The 21,777-nt window shown below is 40.1% G+C and overlaps 2 protein-coding genes across 2 annotated transcripts in view; both read right to left on the minus strand.

Moving 5' to 3' along the window:
• CPE (carboxypeptidase E) overlaps positions 1–21,777 on the minus strand; it is a gene marked incomplete at both ends in the record, with an annotated part of 109,103 nt that overhangs the window by 23,331 nt on the left and 63,995 nt on the right. The window contains 2 exons of the mRNA XM_079718340.1: positions 2,624–2,791; positions 4,699–4,895. Coding sequence (XP_079574466.1) covers positions 2,624–2,791; positions 4,699–4,895 — 365 coding nt within the window. The remainder of the gene's footprint in view (positions 1–2,623; positions 2,792–4,698; positions 4,896–21,777) is intronic.
• On the minus strand, positions 6,361–7,002 carry LOC307068058 (ubiquitin-conjugating enzyme E2 K-like; the record flags this gene model as incomplete). The annotated part of the gene is made up of 1 exon (XM_079725706.1): positions 6,361–7,002. The coding sequence occupies one exon, from the start codon at positions 7,000–7,002 to the stop codon at positions 6,361–6,363; it is 642 nt and encodes a 213-aa protein (XP_079581832.1).

Consider the following 21,777-nt stretch of genomic DNA (forward strand, 5'->3'; position numbering starts at 1 on the left):
CATTTCTTAGTTTTAACAGACAGCATGGGCAAAAGTTTGGGCTGATACACACACTGGGCTTCCAGAACAGTTTTTCATTTCTGTCTTAGGCCTCACAGGTCATCACACAAGACTACTCTCTTTTCCCCTCTAATTACCCCTGCCCTTTGTTTTTCTAGCTCTCCCTTCTCCAGGGAAAGATGGTTTAGGGGCTGAGAAACTGCAAATCTGTGACTCAGAAACAGGAGTGTTGGGGCTTCCCTGGTGGCACAGTGGTTGAGAATCTGCCTGCCAATGCAGGGGACACGGGTTCGAGCCCTGGTCTGGGAAGATTCCACATGCTGCAGAGCAACTAGGCCCGTGAGCCACAACTACTGAGCCTGCGCCCTGCAACAAGAGAGGCCGCGACAGTGAGAGGTCCGCGCACTGCGATGAAGAGTGGCCCCCGCTCGCCGCAACTAGAGAAAGCCCTCGCACAGAAACGAAGACCCAACACAGCCAAAAATAAATAAATAAATTTAAAAAAAAAAAAGAAAGAAACAGGAGTGTTTACGTGAGTCACTTATCAAGTTCTGCCAAAATCCTCAGCCCCTGGCAGCCCTTTTCACAGACCAGTCCCCACTTGTAGGCTCAGCCCAGGTTTCTGGGATGAACTCTAAATACAGGCAGGAGAATTTGAAGAATTTTAGACCAATAAGCTGAGACTCCCTCTCTCCTGGATCCTCTACCCAGTGTCCCAGCCACGTGCTGACTGCATGTCTGGAACTCCAGCAGCTGGTGTTGCGATCTGCTTGCCAGGCTGGACTGCACTCATTCATGATAGGCTTCAAGCCTACTATGAGTCAGACACAAATAGGAATTCTAATTCCTGTAATCAAGGGATTGAAATCCAGAATCACAAAGAAAAACAGCTGTGTAAACAAATAATAATATAACATCTATAAAGTTCTATATAACTATAAGCACCAGACTAGAAATATATATAAAGAACATAAAGGCAGGCTCAACAGGATCTGTCTGGAGGAGGAGAGGAAGGCTTCACAGAGGAGGTGACATGGAAGGAAAGGGAAGACAGTATGCTTAGGGAGTACATGGCATATCAAAGCCAGACTAAAGAGTGGCTGAGCTGGCAGCTGCCAGGGGCCAAGGGAAACTTGAATGGCCCTGGAGCTGTAATAAAATGGAGACACTGTCTTTTCCAAGCTCTCACTTAGGAAAGATACTAGAAGAAGCTGATAAGCCAGAGTTGAATTGCCTGGAAAGACACAAGACGCAGTGGGAGCTGCCCCCAGCTGTCCTTGCCGTTCCTCTGTGATGGGCTCGCCTCCCCTCTGTGGAACTGAAAATAGTGTTCAAACGTTATGAGCTTCAAACCCAGTGTTTAGTGGGTGTGTGCGTCCATCTGACCTTGTGGTCCGTAACAGAGCACTGAGCAATGACGCTGACACAGCAGTAACAATTCCAGGTCCTGGCCTCCAACACTTCACATGTACTGGTTCATCCAATCCTCATAACCTCACTATGGGCTGGACGCTACAGTCACGTCCACACTTCGGATGATGGGGAGGAAGCACACAGTGGCTACAGAACTTTGCAAAACTCACACAGCAAGGACGGAACCAGAATTTGAAGCAAGGTGGCTGCCTCCAGAGCCTCCACAATAAACCATCACACTATTCTGACATTTTGAGTCTTTTCCTTTATCCTCTAGGCGGTGGAGACCCAGCAAGGTTAGGGTTTTTCAGCAATAGAGCAATAATTTGTGTATGAAGATCACTCTGGACGAATTTGAGAAGACTGAATGGAGCTGGGAGAGGCTGAACCCAAAACAGGAATGGGGGCTCCCTTCCTCGTCAGAGCAAACCACAGGGCCTGAGTTGGCAGAGGAAGGAGAGGCTGAAGGGTGTCAGGAGGCCAAATCGCCAAGATCTGGTTACATGGGTGGTGAGTGGTGACAGAGATGGAAAAATCAAGGCTTTGATGATCAAGTAAATGAGAGAATAGTGTTTTCTTAGGGAATGATTTATTTCTGGTCATGCTGAGCTTGAGGCCCCAGGTGTCACCAGATAAAGGGACTCAGTGAGCAAGCAAAAGAGATCTGGGAGAATTTGTATAATGGACAACACTGAAGGTCCAGGAGAGGATGGAAACCCAAGGAGAGACAGGAGGGGAGCAGATGGGACCCTGAAGGCCAGCGTTTAGGCCAAGGCAGAAGAAGCAGGGAAAGAAACTGAGGAGTGGTTTGAAAGGTACTAGAAGAGGTAGGAGAAAGTGCAGTTGTGCAAGGCAGAAGAGGAGAAAGTTCTGGAAAATAAGAAAAAGGTCAACAAGTGTGGAATGCTGTAGGAGTTGCTAATCAGATGTGCTGATAAAGGGCCTCTGAAGAGGCCAAAAAGACTTTCTAGACAACTGGTTTCTCCCTCCTATCCCTGTCCCTACCTCCCACTCCCTAAACCCCTGACCACTTCTAGGGGCAGGACTAGTTTCCAGGCCCCAGGCGTCCCAGCCTTGACTTTCACAGCCATAGTGAACTATCCCATGCAAGCTTTCACAACACTCCTGCATCCCTCATTGTGATGAAGATAATAGACATCTTTCTTTAGGCTGGAGGACAGAACCCAGGAAAACCATACATGTTCTCTACCTTTGTGTTTTGATCCACAATTTTCTTCAGATTTTTCAACAGATGATTATTTGGACCACCTTCTTTCTCATTAACATAAACTATTCTGTCCAGGTCAGGAAAGTTCCGGTTCAGATCTATTCCCTGGGCATTGCTTCGACCCACAAACCAGTCCTTCAGCTCACCAGGCTGAAAAAACAAAAAAATCAGAGGAAAATCATCAGTTATTTATTATTATTGTTACCATCTATTTAAGGTCTTCATTAATGGTTTTTAAAATAATTTATTAAGATTATTCGGTTCAACAATATCCTCCTACAATGGCATTTTCACTATCTTACTGATATACACATGAAAGTATCAGGTTTAAAGTATATATTATGGATGTTTTGAAAATATTCTCAATGAACAATATTTTAAATGTCAATAATAATTTTATTTAAAAGATATTCAACATCAAACTGCAAAAAAAGGGCTTCCCTGGTGGCGCAGTGGTTGAGAGTCCGCCTACCAATGCAGGGGACGCGGGTTCGTGCCCCGGTCCGGGAGGATCCCGCATGCCACGGAGCGGCTCAGCCCGTGGGCCATGGCCGCTGGGCCTGCGCGTCTGGAGCCTGTGCTCTGCGACGGGAGAGGCCACAGCAGTGAGAGGCCCGCGTACCGCAAAAAAAAAAAAAAAAAAACTGCAAAAAAAGTCCATGTGTGTTAGTAGTAGATGGCATGTCTCACAGCATGCCACTCTGTACTTGGTTTAAGTAAAATGCTCACTGCCTCTGAAAACCACAGCAACTACTTTTAAATATTCAAAAGAATAAATTACTAAAGAAGGTTAGATGCTTAAAATGAATTTAACGTAAATTGTTTACATATTAATAATATACCTCTCTCTTACCGTCTTCATGAAAAAATATGAGCTCTAGAACTTTTGCTTCAACTTTGTAAGTTGAAAAATTTTTGTTCAATTTTAAACCTTTCATTTCACTAATGATATAATCTGGAAATTTAATAAATTTCCAGAATATTCAGTTATATTCCATAATGTAGATTTTCTTGTTTTACTGTTAAATTATACTAGATCTCTAATATAGAGATAATGCCCATATTCTTAAAGTCATGTAAACTCAGATACCTTAGACTGTGAGGAATAAAAACCTATAAGACAGAAAATAGCAATGACAGTTTTTTGTCTATCCTGTCTTACAGTTCTGAATATCACCTTAAAATAGTCAATAATTTAATTATCTATGTTACTAGAACTTTTCTCTCATAACTTTAGAAATTATATATTATACTTACAGAAATTCACTGTCTGGGTTTCTTACAAAGTCAAACTATCAGGTCACTTGATCTTTTATTTTTAAGGTACAAAACAACTTCTTCACTATAGATTAACATGCTAAATACATGCTTTAATATGTTCCCGTAAAATAAGAAAATTATTTCAAACTGTAGAAAATAAAATGTCCTCCACCCCTGTCTAAACAAAAAGGGAGCACACTTAACTGAGAAAACATAATTACTTCCCAGCTTCTCTAACAGTTAAAATGTATTAAATTAATTTTGATTTGTAGGTAGGAGGGTTTTGTTTTTATTTGTTTGTTTGTTTTTTACTTTACACATCACATATAGATAAGGATTAAACATCAGCGAAACACTGGCCAAAAAGCTTCATTCCTTGATTTCAATAGAGGGCGCTATGATATAGCCTCATTCAGAGACAGCAATGGCCTCACTCTTCAATACATGGCAGTAGATAGTTTTCAAACTTCTAGATTTTTAGGAAGAAATTTACCTAGTCACACACATGAATGAATAAATATGATTCATTTAACAACGAAAACAAAACATTAATTTAATATTGACTAACAAAATTTCTCATTCGCAATCTCTGCTGAAGAAACCCTCGCCCACCATCCCTTACCTTCTGCACTTTTTCCTTATCAGCAAATTAAACACCATATCACTTATACCCACCCCTGCACTATCTGTAAGCTTCATGTGAGCGTATATTCCTTATATATGAGCATATATGTACAAACCATAAAAAAAAAAAAAAAAAAGCAAGCATGCCCTGTTGTGAGCTGGCCCACACCCACCTGAGATGCTGCCTTCTCAAAGCCATCAGGGTTGAGGGAGGGCATGATGTGGATCCGGGTGTTGTGGATCAGCTGGACGATTGTCTCATTCCCCTTTTGGTATTCGTTGCACAGGTACTGGGCCAGGAAAACCAGCAGTTCCCGTCCAACAGCCTCATTGCCATGCATATTCCCAATGTATTTAAATTCAGGCTCACCTAAAAGCACAAAAATAGATAGTATGGAGACTTTTTCTATCGCACCAAAGAGAAGGCAAGTGACATATAGTGTAAAAAATATTGTATAGTTACTAATTTATTACACGCAGCTGATAACTTATTTGCCCTCCACAGTTGACGCCTAAGAAACCTGCCCTAAAAATATAATACTCCAAATGCCCCTCTGTCCTTCTAGTTCTCTCTCCCTAGCTTCCCATTTGTTATGTGGTGAATTGTACCCCCCAAAATCATAGGTTGAAGCCCTAAGTACCAATGTGACTGTATTTGGAGATAAGACCTTTAAGGAGGTAATTAAGGTTAAATGAGGTCATAATCCAGAAGGATTGTTTTCCTTATAAGAAGAGGAAGAGACACCAAAGATTCTCTCTCTCTCTCCACATGCATGAATAAAAGGCCATATGAGGACGCCTCAGGCAGGCAGCCGCCTGCAAGTCAGGAAGAGAGGCCTCATCAGAAACTAACACTGCAGGTGCCTTGACCTTGGACTTCCAGCTTCCAGAACTGTGAGAAAATAAGCGTCTGTTGTGGTATTTTGTTATGGCAGCCAGAGCAGACAAATATACACCCCCCCCATAACTAATAATAGTACATCGTGTGCGTCCTACCATTAAACAGTCAATTTTCATGTTTTCTTATTTAGTCCCCACCAAACAGCTAAAAATAGGTGTTATTACCCATCTCTATTTTAAGGTGAGCAAACTAAAGTTCAGACTGCTTGAGAGGCCTGACTTCAGTTACACAGCCCATGAACCCAGGATTCAAATGCTGGTCTTCTCATTTATTAAAAATCTACTTTTTAAAAAATTCTTTTTTAAACCATAGTGACTAAAAGCATTAACTTCTAGAGCCAGACTAGGTAGTTTCAAATCCTGGCACCAATTCTTACTGGCTGGCCTCAAGTAGTTACTTCAGCTCTCTGTGTCTCTGTTTCCCCATTTATAAATGAGATCCTAGATTCTACCTCATAAGGTTATTATAAAGTTAAATAATGAGTGTCAGTGCTTACAACAGTGCCTGGCAAAAAACAAGTACTATTTTTTTTAATATTGTTATTATTATATCACATTGTCTTGTCATTGTAAAGTGCTTTACCATACATAATCTCGTTTTCTCTTTATAACAGCCCACTAAAATACAGAAGACAGATAGTTTTATTATCATTATTGTAGAAATGCAGCCAAAGAGGATAAATTTTGCTGAAGGCCCCAGAATACAAACATAAATCATGCTGCCTATTCCATTGCATTTTAGGAGGAGTAATAAAATGGCAGAGCATGGCAGCAAAATAATCTTTTTTTTTAATTTACAGAGACGTTTAATTAGCTTTATTTACAGAGCAGAGACTATTTTGTCTCCAATGGTGCCTAGATAACATCATTAGGCAAGAATGCCAGTTTAAAAGAACTCTACACAGAATCCTAAAAATAGCAGATGTTGATGCTCCTCAAGAAGGAGCAAGCTTGACTATATCAGCAGCTCTATGTCTGTTACTCAGAAGCAATTCTGTTGCAGTCTCTACATCCCAAGATTTTGAAGACAACGCCACTATTACTGCATTCCTATGAAAGCCCATAGCACATAGGTTTTCTATTTTTTTGGTGTATTCTGGACTAGAAACTGGTACTCCAGCATACACATGTGCCCGAAGTCGAGCTGTCTGTTTGAACATTTCGGGATTTTGTTTGTACTGATTTGCTACTACTGCATCTTGTGGATCTTCTGGTTCTGCAGCTGCCAGTAGTGCTTGCAATGACAATAATACCGTGCGGAGAGTCATTGCTGTTGCCCATTGATCTTTCAGGATATCCAAACAAATAGCCCCTGTGACGGAACTAATATTAGGATGCCATATTTTAGTGATAAACCTGACCTTAGGGGGATTAAATGGATATGTTTCTGGTATTTTAATCTCTAGTTGATATCTTCCTCCTTCATATGGTGTGTCTGGAGGTCCTGCTATTTCTCCTCTTAATTCTGTAAAATTCTCATCTGCAGGATCTACTTTAATTTGATTTTTGCTCGTCTCCTCGCTCTTCAGCACCTCCTTGAACTCCGGCTTGATTCGCTGCACCGCGATGTTGGCCATGTCTCCGCCCGCAGCTGATTCGTGCCTGCCTCCTCCGCCACCATTACGACCGCAGCCACCTCCTCCTCTACCGCCTCCTCCCTCGGCGATTCACACCCGAGCACACGAACGCTGCCAACACCACCCCTGCCGCCGCGCTCTCCTGAGTGTGCAATCACCTCCGCACCCTGCCCCCAAAATCCAAAATAATCTTAATTAATCCTATTGTTCTGCTCCTTTCTGCTTCATCCATCCAAAAGGCCCAATTTCTGCAGTGAACAAGATCCTCCCATTTACAAAATCACTAGGACTGCCCACCCCTGGTTAAAAAAAAGAAGTTGGAATTATCCTTCTCTTAGAAACATGTTATCTAAATATTCTTTGCATGAGATTCCTGGGTGTGTGATTTGAGTGACCGCCAGCTACAGAAACCATGTCCTGTGTGACCTCTCAGCCTGAGCTGAAGCTAACCTTAATCTAAGGATCAAGTGGGAGAAGGGTCAGGGCTGTATTTATATGTCCCTCATTTTTCACTTGGAGGGAAAGAAAGCCTCACTTAAACCACCTCCAGGGACACGCGCTGAAGGTATGCATGTGGGAAGAGATGTTTTCTTTGCTTCTGATTTCAAGTCATAATAATCTCCTCCTTTCTGTCAAACTCACCCACTCAGTGTGTGTTAGTGGAATTGAGGCACAGGGGACACTGCACCAGTCCACTACGGAAGAAAGCAAGAGACCAGGAAGCCAGGGGGGTCTCAGAAGCCTGCCTCCCAAAGTTATTAGAGAAGATTGCAGTGTTGGAGGCTTTCTGGTCCTGCTGCTTTACCCCAACACAACTTTGGAGCTTTGGTCACTCAGAAGATCTTGGCCCACAACTCATAATGAGTACGTGAGCACATTGAAATTTTCTATTATTCCTCTGGATTAAAATACTAAAATTATTTAATCACTTGAAGGAGGAATGGCAAACTCATAGTCACTTAGCTAAACTTAGCATCCCAGTGTTTTGTTTGGCTATCACAGCATATCTTGTGTTTGAATTTGAATGCTTGGGATAGAGCGTGCTTTTTCCAGTCTGCCACAGGCCACACCACTCCATATCACTGCTTTATTTATTTATGTTTCCAGAGTCAGAAAATTTCCAGTGTGGTTTTGCTTCCTGCTCTGTAGGAAGTCTCAGGAACCAATCTCCCCAATATGTCTATTATATTTGTAAGGAGGTAGTAATGACACTAGCAATGCTTTAGGTTGACATAAAGATAGACTCTAAAGGTCATTTTATAGAAGATATTAACATATGGAAATAAAGTGCAAGGCATATATGAGTTAGCAAAAGAAAAGGAAAGTGTATTTTTATACACTTCCTCTGTCTTAAGGAACAAATTAGATCACTAGATAATACTGTCACCAGAATACAGAAGGGCTGTGATCTCTTAAGGCGACTGACATGTCTTGTGAGTTGGGGAAGAGCCACAGTTTAAATACAGCCTTTGTTGAATGTATTCAAAGTCCAGTGTCAGACACTACAGGGACCCCTAAAGCAAGTAAAGCAGCATTCCTGAACTCAAGGAACACAGGGTCTGGAGGAGGGCACTGACATGCGAACAGTGTTTAGGAGGGAGGCAACCATGCAGGAATTTTGGATCCACAACCAACCAGCTTCAAGGCTCCAAAATGAAATGTTACCACCATCTCTCTGGCCTCTCTCTGGCCCTTTTTCCTCCCAAATCCAGAGCTATCTTTTCAAAATACAGTCCTCATCCAGTTCCCTCTACGTGAAAATCCATCAGCTAACTTCCCACTGGCCTTCACCATAAACACCAAAGTTCTCCATAGTGTTAGAGCAGGCAGGTAGCTAGGTGTGAGCAGAGAAAGGGGGGCCAGGGGCCAGGTGGCAGGAAACCACGCCTCTTGTAAACAGTGGGGGTTCACGGGCAGATAAAGAAAAGCAGGAATTTCCAGACTGAAAGGAAACCACACATCTTGGGGTGATAAGTGTCCTGGAGACAGACAAAGAAAGGTGGGAAAAGGCAGGAATCTCCAGTGTCTGAATGTAACCTGTTGCTCGTTATGCTCTCATTACAATTAGCCTTGCAGATAAGAAATTCCCATCATGCACCAAAGCTATGACACTTCCAATCAAAGTTAAATAAGGACAGAAATCCCTCGTCCCCTCGGGAAGGTGGAGCTGGGATGAAAATCAGGGAATACGACCCCCAAACCTCTCCCTCCCCAGTGAAATTCCACTCCTTCATTTGAACGGCCCTTATAACTGGCTTGCGGAAGAAACCCAGGGCAGCTCCTCACCTGTCTGCCCACTCTCCCTCTGAGAGCGTATTCTTGCTTAAATAAATTCTCACTTTACTTTCTTAACCCCCCTGTCTCCTTTCTGAATTCTTTCTGCAAGGAGACAAGAACCTTACTTTCACAAGAACAACAGGATCTCTAACCCCCAAGGGGCCTGGTCTGAGGACCTCTCATCTCCTGAGGCACCATCTCCTTTCCCGTCTTCCAGCCACACCTCCTTCAGCACAGGGCTCTTCTGTGATGTTGTCTACTCCTCACATATATTTTGCCCTCTCATCCCTCTGATCATGGATAACTATGGTTTCCTTAGAGTATCTTTCATCCAAGTCCAGTTCCTTTGTTATTTTTAATACCTCCGTTGGAAAATGTACATTAATCAGTGTGATTATGTGTTTAATCCCCATCCCACGCTGTATGTAGTACGATGGTGTCTATGTCAGCTCATGCGTGTTTCACCCGTGCCTGGCATCTATGCAGTGAGAGCACAGATATATCAGTTAAATAAATTCATGACTAAATGAATAGAGGAATGGTCTTTTTCTAAGTCCCATGCTCACAGCAGCATGGCTGAGAGTAGAGCTTCCCCTTGAGATGTTCCTTTCTGGAACAGTGAAGGGAATAACTGAATAACTGAAGGGGGCCTGAGGCAGTGTCAGGGAGGCTGCGCCCTGAGTCCTCAATGCTTGTTGCCCCATCCCGCATTCTCAGACAGGAGTGGAAATTCTTCTTTGGGGAGGAAGGCAGCAGTGTTGTGGATAGCTGATTTCCCAAAGATTAATCTCCATGGTCACAGAGAACCATAAAGCTCTCCAGGCAAGCAGTTCCCTAAGGCTATTTTTGTTGTAAGGTCTAAACAAAGGGTTCTGAAAAGACTTTGCCTTCATAATCTTTAATCCAGAAATAGAGATAAAATGGAAGATTTTGGAATAAGCCTCTCCTGTCAATTTACTTTTAATTTGTTTAACAAAGGGGTGACAGCTTTTCCTCAGCACTTAATTTTCTTTTCTGTGGCTATAAAGATGGAGTTTACAACAGGATGACATATGCATTCCTGTTTATAGTGTCTGCGTGGACCACATGCCAGGTTTAACCGAGACGTCATTCCTTGTGTTTATAACTGGTGACGCACGTGTACCCAGGCGCTGGCTCATCTCTCTCCTGGCAACGGGAGGAAAAGGCAGCAGGCACTCTTCCCAGTACACTGGGGGACAGTTGTTTTTACCTTCACCTTACTTTCCTCACTATCTTTCTTACGAAGTAGTTACCCTGTTCCTGAGGAATCACACTTGCACAGCCTGCATCACATTGGCTCAGGAAGTACAGTTTCCCTGTTGCACCAATTTTTCCACAGTTTTGTGTAACTATCAGTTTTCCAGTCACTTCACATGGCACACAGTCATCAATCAAGCTAGCATTAAAAGACAATCAACTCACAAACCACATTCAGCCTGGCTGGGCTGCATTTCTATCTTCCTCATCTGTGTCATAGAACAATTAATGTACCTGAGTGGATCTGTATTTTCATCAGAACAAGATAAGAATAACTTATAAGACTTTTTTAACATAAGATCCAAACTTTTATTGAAGTCAGAAATAATAAATCCCCACCTGGAACAAGCAAATAATTTTAAATTCCATACTTGTTGTAACTCTTAATTTGCCCCAGTTGTGTATTGATGTAATTTGAAATAACTAAATCAGTAAGGAGGGAGATGGGGAGGGGGAGGAAGGGAGGGAGGGAGGGAGGAAGGGAGGGAGGAAGGAAGGGAGGAAGGAAGGGAGGGAGGGAGGGAGGGAGGGAGGGAGGGAGGGATGGAGGGAGGGAGGGAGGAAGGAAGGGAGGGAGGGAGGGATGGAGGGAGGGAGGGATGGAGGGAGGAAGGAAGGGAGGGAGGGAGGGATGGAGGGAGGGAGGGATGGAGGGAGGAAGGAAGGGAGGGAGGGAGGGATGGAGGGAGGGAGGAAGGAAGGAAGGGAGGGAGGGATGGAGGGAGGGAGGGATGGAGGGAGGAAGGAAGGGAGGGAGGGAGGGATGGAGGGAGGGAGGAAGGAAGGAAGGGAGGGAGGGATGGAGGGAGGGAGGGATGGAGGGAGGAAGGAAGGGAGGGAGGGAGGGATGGAGGGAGGGAGGGATGGAGGGAGGGAGGAAGGAAGGAAGGGAGGGAGGGATGGAGGGAGGGAGGGATGGAGGGAGGAAGGAAGGGAGGGAGGAGGGATGGAGGGAGGAAGGAAGGGAGGGAGGGAGGGATGGAGGAGGGAGGAAGGAAGGAAGGGAGGGAGGGATGGAGGGAGGGAGGAAGGAAGGAAGGAAGGGAGGGAGGGATGGAGGGAGGGAGGGATGGAGGGAGGGAGGAAGGAAGGGAGGGAGGGATGGAGGGAGGGAGGAAGGAAGGGAGGAAGGAAGGAAGGGAGGAGGGGATGGAGGGAGGGAGGAAGGAAGGAAGGGAGGAAGGAAGGAAGGGAGGGAGGGATGGAGGGAGGGAGGAAGGAAGGGAGGAAGGAAGGAAGGGAGGGAGGGATGGAGGGAGGGAGGAACGAAGGGAGGGAGGGAGGGATGGAGGGAGGGAGGAAGGAAGGGAGGAAGGAAGGGAGGGAGGGATGGAGGGAGGAATTTCTATTGCTTTAAAAATAAAACATAAGTATTTTACACCCCAGAACCCCACACCCTTAGGCTCAGCATTTGAGGCAAGTCTGCAGCTGACAGCAGACTGGCAAAGCCCCCAAATGGGAGAATTAATGGTCTCAAGTTGACCAGAGACTCTGAAGCAGAATCCATACTCAACAGGCTGATCCAGAAAAAAATGATCAAATAAAGGGGCAAAAGTAAAATAATAATAGTCTGCCTTTCCCACAAAAAGCAAAATTTACTTTCACCTCCTTATTTGACCCAATTAGTCTCTCTAATATTTTCTCCTCCTCGAAATAGCTAACAGACAGGCTGACTATTGGGTAGAGTAATTGATCAGATAAATTTAAGGTCCCTTTCGCATCTCAGAGTCAGTTATTCAATGACCTTATATGGGAAGAAAACTGCAGAGGGAAAATATCTAATGGAAAATGAGATAAATGTGAAAGTGGGTGGTAAATTGTGAAGTTCTATCTAAGAGGTGTAGCGTCATTATTTAGAAAATATAAGTAGATTAAGGGTATTTTAAGAAAGAACTTGATCATAGTAACAGAACCCTTCATCTTTCATCCTGTAAATAGAGATGAAACTCACACTGAGATGAATCCTCCAACATCAAATTATTGCCAAAATATAAGTTCACTAACTCATTCGAAGTGTATATACTTAACTCACTGATTACATAAGTCTTAGAGCTAGGGACAATTTCAAAATATATGTTCCTGGCACATGTAATACACTAAACACATTGCTGAACAACTATAGCATCCAAAAACAAAACCCTATTTCTCAAAGATATCATGGTAAAATGCTCTCATAACCAATGATTTTGAGAAACTGATAAGCAGTTACACAAGCAGCACAATCACTGAACTGACTTGATTCACAAAACACTGGGCAAGCAAGTCAGACACATCTTTGGAACAGATGGACCTTTTAATCGATGACCTTCCTCCCTCAGTTGTGAAACTGGGGTTAAGACATTAGTGCTGGTAATGGTTTCCACTTGTTTGACATTCTAACATATTATAGCCTGTAAATCATTCTTGCAGAATGAACCCTGCAAGTTTCCTAGAACTCGTAGACAAATACGTCATAAATTGGCTCCTGTTTTAGCACATCTTAGCAACCTAAAATGCTGAGCAAATTCCTAAAAGAAATGCAAATCTTCAGCGTCCAAAGAAACAATGGAAGAGGATGGGTATGCTTTTAAAAAATGATTCCTCGTCTATAGAAGAGATGAGGAGCAAATAAAGAAGGAAGGGAGGAGAAACCAAGGAAAGGCAAAAGTATAAAAAACAGCTGAAGAAGAAATTACAGAATTAGAGGATTATATTATCTCCCCTCACTCCCTCCTTCAGAGTAATCTTTTTAAATAATTAAATTAAATGACATCTTGAAAGGGAAACCTGATTTTTAATGGGCAGTAAAAATAGAATACATTACAGAATTATTCTGTAGAGATGCATTACAGAATTGTTTTTGAAAATATTATGTATTAGCCATTACACATAATTTTAAAGTTTTCTTACATATGACATCCAGAATGTTTCTAGTAATACTCTACTTGAAGAAAGAGGGTAAACAAAAGACCAGAAGATATTTCTAGCAATACAAGTCCATAAAACAATGTAAGAGTTCTAATATTAATGAATACGCTCAATTTTTTTTAATTAAAATGTCTGTTTTCACATGAGTATGCCAGATACAATGAGAAGCTGGTAAATGTTTAACAACCAGCTCTGATCTGTAGCATATGCCAATTTCCATGGTGTAAATACTCCTACCATAACCAATTTGAAGCTATCTATATGAGGTCAATTAGCTCACAAATTTACTGAATAGTAAAAATAGGTCTCCTAAGCCAGTACAAGCCTACTCCAGCACACCCCTGGACAGCAATTATTTGGGATGTATGGCTCCCAGTTTCCTCATAAGTTCTCCAGAAGGGGAATCTGAGGTCTAGGAAATTTGATGACTTTTCAAACACATGATAAGAAATATAATCAGATTAGCCTCTACTCTACTATTTTTCTTTATGTTTAATTTTATACAGGAAGAATTAAAAGAGGTTTGTTTGGGTTTTTTCTTGTATTGATATAGAGCTGTTTTCCAAAGCACTGAACCATCATCCATTCATTCTAGGAGGAAGGGAAGATAGAGAGAAGTGGGGAATATTTTTGGTTGAGTTAATTATCCCAGAAGGGACTAATGCACTGGATTATATCACCCTTTGCTCTAAATCTGCCCATAATAAATCAATGAAAAAAATTTAACCTAGTCAATAGTTTTTCTAAAATATTTATCAGCAGTTTCACATTTTCAAGTTTCCTCTGTTCTTCCTACAGTCTTGACCTATGAGGCTATCTTTACAGTGGAAAAGGCAATATAATTTCTGTGCCCACTCACAGAAATCAGTTATTTAAAATTAGTAACATGGGGCTTCCCTCGTGGCACAGTTGTGGCAAATTCAGGGGACACGGGCTTGAGCCCTGGTCCGGGACGGTCCCACATGCTGCGGAGCAACTAAGCCCGTGCGCCACAACTACTGAGCCCATGAGCCACAACTGCTGAGCCCATGTGCCACAACTACTGCAGCCCACGCACCCAGAGCCCGTGCTCCGAAACAAGATAAGCCACTGCAGTGAGAAGGCTGCGCACCACAACAAAGAGTAGCCCCCGCTCGCCGCAACTAGAGAAAGCCTGCGTGCAGCAATGAAGACCCAATGCAGCCAAAAATAATAAATAAAATAAATTTAAAAAATTTTTTAATTAAAATTAGTAACATGGAACACTTTATAATTACTGAGGAGAGACTGCCTATAAAAGCCTTTAGATTCAGAAAAATCTTTGATTTAAGAGCATCTTGAAGTGAACAGAGAACTTTTAATACAGAAATGAGATAAGGTAGAGATTATCTTAATGATGTAGTTTCATGATAGATTATCTTTCTGTAATACTAATCACAGAATTGCTTTAAAGCACTGCAATAGTTATGGATCTCCCCCAAATACTTGGCAGGATGCCTTTGTGCACTCATTTACTAAAGGTGGCTTTTGGACCTTAAAGCATCCTTCAGAAATATTAATTTCTAGTTATTTTAGATAACGCTCTTAGAAGATTCTGCTGTCTTTCACCAGTAAGATATTTGTCTTATCAAATAAAATAAAATGTAAAGTTAAATTTATCTAAGAGGCCAGGACAGAATTAAATGAACTGGCACTAGAAGAGAGGAAACAGGAAAGGTCCCAGTTTCAGACAAGTGATTATGATTCAGGTCTTTGCCAACTCTCTCACTAACATATTTGGTTGTGACTGGTATGTTTATTCTGGAAAACAATGCTTATGAGGAACTCATTTTGTAGCTTGAGAAGAGAAATTTAGGTGCAGTGTCAAGTTTCTGAAGGTTGAAGTTTAAGTTTCCTAAGGTTGTTATGTGGGGAAGGATTTGACTGATTCTGCAAAAGTCCAAGAACAAAACTAGAATTGAAACTATAAGGTTCAGAGAGAGAGCATTTAATACAGCTGAAGAATAAACCTTCTTTCAGCTAGAGCTCTTGGAAGACAGAATGGTTGCAATGAAGTCATTAATTCCCCGGGAAGGCACAAAGCTATCTCAGAGATACGGTATAGAGGTTGGACTGTATGGTCTCTTAAAACATCCTATGATTCCACTGAAACAGGATCTTCGACAAATTATTGGTACTCAAGCTTCTAAACTTGTCCTATACAAATCATAGCCCTCATTACATGATAGATGACAATTTTGATAGTTCTCTGAAACAGAGAAAATGGTGGATCATCATAGTGAACTAAGACATGATTACGAAATGTAATGGAAAAACACGAGTCCATTTCTACCAATCATCTCTCTTTATGCCCATGAATAAAGAGCTCATCTTAGTTCAAAGATGAATATTTGAGAGGATGAGTAAAGTGAAGTCATCAGAACCTGTATGGGTGGAAAATGACAAGCATTTCTAGCAGACAAGGATGAACGAAGAAGAAAAACTTCATTTGCTAATAAGCAGACAAAGTAGTAGCACAAGTAACTACCTAAAGCAAAATCAGCAATGTAAAAGCTTAGTTGAACAATCTCTCCCCAGAAACTCCTTGGAACTTTCTTTTTAACTCTCTCAGGAATAACTCAAAAGTTAAATTTATTTGTCAAAACATCTTCAAGATGTTATTTTTTGCAATATCATAACTAAAGACTTGCAGTGCTAAACATATACCAGTCTCAGCAGCAGTGGGTAACAAAGTAGAATCTTCAAAGATGAGTAAAGGGCCAAATAGAGTCTGGTCTCTGTGCTGCCTCAGTACCTAGCTGGTGATGACTCACCTGTGGGAGGGCTGAGTCTACTACATGTCTCCCTCCAGGAGATTACTCCATACAAGGGCATGCATGAAGTATCCTCTTATTTCAAAGATTTTAAAGAAAAGTGTGCTGACTTACAGCTCTGTAGGTCAGAATCATTTGTGGACTTCCTATACATACAGATTTCTGAGCTCCATTACCAAAGATCATACTTCAAAAGGTCTGAGAAGGGGCCTGAACACATGTATTTTTTAAAGGATCTAGAGGTGATCCTGATGCCCTTCCAGGATTGAGAAGGAGTGGTTAAGGAGGTAGGTGAGGGGAAAGTCTAAAGGTAGAGAGGAGGTCGATAACACCAGCAGACAGGTGGGAATTCCAACAGCCAATTCCATCAGGATACAGCCTGAGTAGGGTGATCGTTCTTAACAATTTGTGGGTCGTGGACTTTTTTTGAGAATTTGATTTAAACAAAACTATGAATTCTCTTCCCTCACATTTGCAAGGAAAAAATCCACATAATTATGCGAAGATCTTACAAACTTAAGGAATATTATACTAAACATTTATGTGTCAAGAAAGAGGGGAAATCATAGCCACCATAAATATCAATCTCTTACACAGGCTTCTTTTCTGTTCCAGACAAACAGGAGACTATTGCATGCACTTCCTTCCTGCACATGGAACACGGCAGCACAGCAGCAACTTGGCACTGTTTTAAAAAGTTGGGGAGATGCGGAGCATGGACTTTGGTGAGACCAACTTGGGTTTGAATTTCAGCTCTAACATATCTAAACTTCTGCAAGCAACCCCTTCCCTGAGCCCTAGTGTTCTTTTCTATAAATGGGCTTACTAAAACCTCTTTTGTAGAGTTGTTGAGGATTAAATGAGAAATTATAAACAAGACATTCTGCACCATGCCCAACAAATAGTAGGTAACCAATAAATGGAAATAATATTGCCTATGACCCACACTGTTATGATAATATGAACAATCTTCTCTACTCAAGGCATATAGAAGCTAGAAGCTTCCAACAGGAATATGAGGTACGTTGGGATCTTTCAAAGAGCTATGGAATGTAAATGGGTTTGGAAAACTAACCAGTCCTAGGAGTGTAGATAATAATTTCAACCTAGTGTCAACCTATCCCATATGGCAGGCTCCTCGAGCTTGGATGTGCATGTGAATCACCTGGATATCCTGTTAAAATGCAGATTCCAATTCAGTAGGTCTGCAGTGGGGCCTGAGAGCCTGAAGCTCTAATAATCTCCGCAGAGATACTGCTGCTGGTCTATGGACCACTCTTTCAGTGTAGAAAGACTATTTGAAACCTCTAAAATCAAGAGTAGGGGAGAGAAAGAGCAAGAGAGACTGACTTTTAAATAACAAAAAAAAACCTTTAGAAACTTGAGTGCTTCTTCTTATTGTTGGGTTACTCCAACCAACCTGAGTGCCTACCTCCCCAAAGGGACACAGCATAATTCTGGAGGCCATGACATGGCCTTAGGTCTAAGATTCACAATAAATGCTAAACTGCATGACCAAAAAAGTATCTGCTGGTGTACACTGAACCCAATGTTAGATGCGGGAAGATGGTAGACTATTACAGGGCTTACTGAAATAACCCTATAATGCTCCGGAACTATTCAGATCGTAGGAAAGTACACTGCTCTTCTCAATTTTAATATCAATGTTTACACTTTAAATATACATTAAATAAGTATACACAGGGTTACATTTTTATTATAGTTATGAATAAATTGAGTAGTCAGAGTCATATAGGATTATGTACTATCATATTTTTATTTTGTTTATAGTTCTCTCACTAAAGTACTTTCAAGATTTTCACTGATTGAAACTATTCTAATTTTACCTCCCACTCCATCTCACCCATTTTCTGCTATGCTTTTTATTTCTTCGGAGACTAAGATAAAACCTATAGAGAATTTGTGGAGGTTTTTTTGCAATGAAGAGAAGAGGTTAGTAAAATAAGGGACAAAATCTCATACGAGGTCGAGTAGACAACTAAACAGATACACATGGCCCCCAAAAGACTAGAGATTTCTGATTTTATAATATTTTATATTAGTTTGTATCGATTTTTTTTAACTTTTTTTTTACTTTTTTACTTTTCCTTCCCTTAGGGATTCTTTAATGTTAATTTAAATAAATGTTCTACAAGCATTCAAAAGTAAAAATAATATTGAAATGTTCTGCTAAATAAAATATAAGCCACCTGGCTTCAATGAAGAAATAAAGACAATGAAGAAATAATGTCCTAAATATTAACTAATCATCTTTAATTTCATGTGATCACAAATAAACCATATCTAGAATCCCAAAATGTCAACAAAAAGTTTTATATTGAACCTTATTATTGTTTTTGCTATCATTGTTTTTATTCACAATTCTTTTAAAGCTATTTAAGATTTTGTATTTGGATGGTTTGAGATATCTTGTCAAAAACAGTCTTACTGAAACATTTCTTGGTGAACAAAATAAAGTTCTCTGTTTTCAAGTTTAATGATACAAATCATCATGTGTATCAAAATTTTCCATTTAAAAAGCTTTTCCAATTGCTTAACAGCTCAGAAAAAGAAAAATAACTGTATCTCAAGCCCAACAAGAGAAAGAATTTCTTTTCTGGGGACATAATTAAATAAAAACAACAAAAACCAGAAAAATTGCACATGAAATTGCATGAAATCAAAACAAACAAAAACGTATACAGTTCTATCTACACAGATAGATAAGTATATTTCAATAGCTTCTTCCAAAAAGGTTATAGCAATTCACACGCCCATAAGCAATGTAAGACAGTATCTGTTTACCCATACCATGGCCAGCAATGGAGCTTATTGTCTGTTTTTAATTTTAATAATAATTTTAATTTAATTTTAACTTGTATTTCTTTTATTAAAGAAGTTGAACCTTTTTCCTATATTTCATTCATTTGTATTGGCCATCTGCATTCCACCATATGTATCTTACTTAATTGCAAGCTTTGCCTATTTTCTATCATGTTTCTGTTTCTCTTAATTTTTACAGAAGCTCATAGTACATTAAGTACAAGTTTCTAGTTTATCATGCAGTCTTGCAAATATTTTCTCAGTCTAGAATTTTATTTTTTTTACTTTTTGTCATATATTTTCCCACATGAAAATTCCTAATTTTGCTAGTCAATAACTATCCAACTCTTTTTTTAAATGGCATCTAGACTTTTCTTCTCTTTTAAGAAAAATTAAACAAATGTAATCCTAAATTTTCTTCTATTGCTGTATTATTTTAATTTTTGCATTTAGATCTTTATTCCACTTCCATATATGTATATGATGTGAGGTAGTGTTTAACTTTATCTTATTCCAGATGGAGGCCAATTACACCAACATCATTTTCCCCCTGAATTTAAATTATACATGTATCACAAATTAGATTTCCATATATACTTTAGTCTATTTCTGGATGTTTTTCTATACTACTAGTTATTGCTTTCTGGACTTTACACCATGCTGTTTTGATTAGATAATCTTAAAAGTATATCTTAACAGTTGGTAAGACAATATAATTTTCCTTTTCCAAGATCTTCTCTAGAATTCTGATACATTCATTCTTTCACGTAAAAGTGGAAATAATTTCCTTCATTTTAAAAACATAAGACTCTGGCTGGAATTTCATTATAAATGCACATTCATTTTGGGAGAATTACTATTTTAAGTTTTTCTGTGAATTCAGTTTCCACTTATTCAACTCCACTCAATAAAGCTGTACATCCTTCTTCACAAAGAAGCTGTGCCTTTCTTGTTAAATCTATTCATGGATATATAACTGTGAAAGGAATATTTTTCCAATACGATATGTAACTTATTATTGCTACTATTTTTAAAAAACTGTTAACTTTTTTGTTGTTTCTTTTATTTTTTCAAATGCAAAGAAAATATCAAAATCAACAAAAGAAGGTAGGGAATTTTCAAAGCTACAAGCAAAAATTAACCACTAAGATAGGAAATATTAATAAAATATAAATTCTGTTGAGTCTGAAAAGAAAAAAAAGATAAAAGAAATTTACATACTATTAGAAAAAAGGAAAAAGAACCATAAATGTAGACAAAGTTAAAATAACTTTTATTATTAGTAAAAAACCAAAGCAACAAAAGATAAATAAACAAGTGGGACTACATCTAACCTGTGACCTGTTTTCCCCGCTTGGTCATCATCACCCCCAGAGCTCCACCTCAATCAACAGTTATTTCTTTTTCTAATACATTTCAAATCCAAACGGGTTGCCAGCTTAAGAAGATGCAGTACCTCTCCAAGGGGTTAAAAATGCAAGCTCTGGAGGCAGACAGGCTAGATTTTTATCTGCATTCCATCATTTACCAGCTGGGAGACTTTGGACAAGGTATTTATCCTCTATACCTCAGTTTCCTCAACTCGGATGCAGGAATAACAATAATACTACTTCATAGGGTTACTGGGAGGATTAAATTAGAAAATCTATTAAAAGCACTTAGCATAATGGCTCACATGTAATAAATGCCCCAAAAGGTTAACTATTTGATAATGATGAAGATGACGAAGAGGAGGGAGGAGAGACGGGAGAAGGAAGAGAGGAAAAAGGAGGAAGCACTCAGAAAACTGTCTGCTAAATTCTTTGTTCTGACTTCTATATGGAAGACACTTCCAATGACTCTTACCTGCTCCTTCTCATAATTCCTAGAGAATCTTCAAAATGATCCAAACCCCAAGAGATGCTCACATCTTTGTACTTAAGGACCCTTTAATTGGTCTTTGCTGAGTTCTTTCATTTATTCACTCACAGAAGTGTTTATTGAGTGTCTGCTATGAACCAGGCCCTGGGATTACAATGGAAAACAAAGCAGACGTAGACCTTACGTTCATGAAATTTCAAGTCTCCTAGACCTTGGGTTCTGAGTTCTGGGACCACTTTTAGGTTTCATTGTTCTTCCTCAAACTAACACAAGGGTGTCTCCTAGAGCTCTGACTCACTGGTACAGACTCAGAACTGAAGACACACTGCAGGTTGATCAACTATATTTTCACCAGAGAATAAAAGGACTGTTTATACAAGCTCTGCCTATTCCTCTTTGTCATCGCCATCCAGTAGAACTTTCTGTACTGGTGGCAATCTTCTACATCTGTGCTGTCCAGTATAGTAACACAAGGGCACCCAAAATGTGGCTAGTGCAACTGAGAACTGGATTTTTAATTATACTTAATTTTAATTTAAATAGCTGTATGTGGCTACCATATTGAAGAACACAGGACTAAACTCCTTACAGATTTTTTTGTTTGTTTGTTTGTTAAAATCTGGAAACCGAATTTGGCACTTTTGTATGAATTTCCTGTATGCTGAGTTTATTTACATTACAAAAATAAAGGTTTGAGGAGTACTGGAAGGAAACTCAGAAGCACTACTGTGGACAAACAAGCAAAAGCTGCAGTTACATTTTGGAATAAAAAACTCGTTGTTTTGCTGTAGAAAGAAACTGTCCTTAGTGGGGAAATTTTAAAAGGTTCTGCCAAACC

This window comes from Hyperoodon ampullatus (genome assembly GCF_949752795.1).
Source record: "Hyperoodon ampullatus genome assembly, chromosome: 1".
Taxonomy (NCBI): domain Eukaryota; kingdom Metazoa; phylum Chordata; class Mammalia; order Artiodactyla; family Ziphiidae; genus Hyperoodon; species Hyperoodon ampullatus.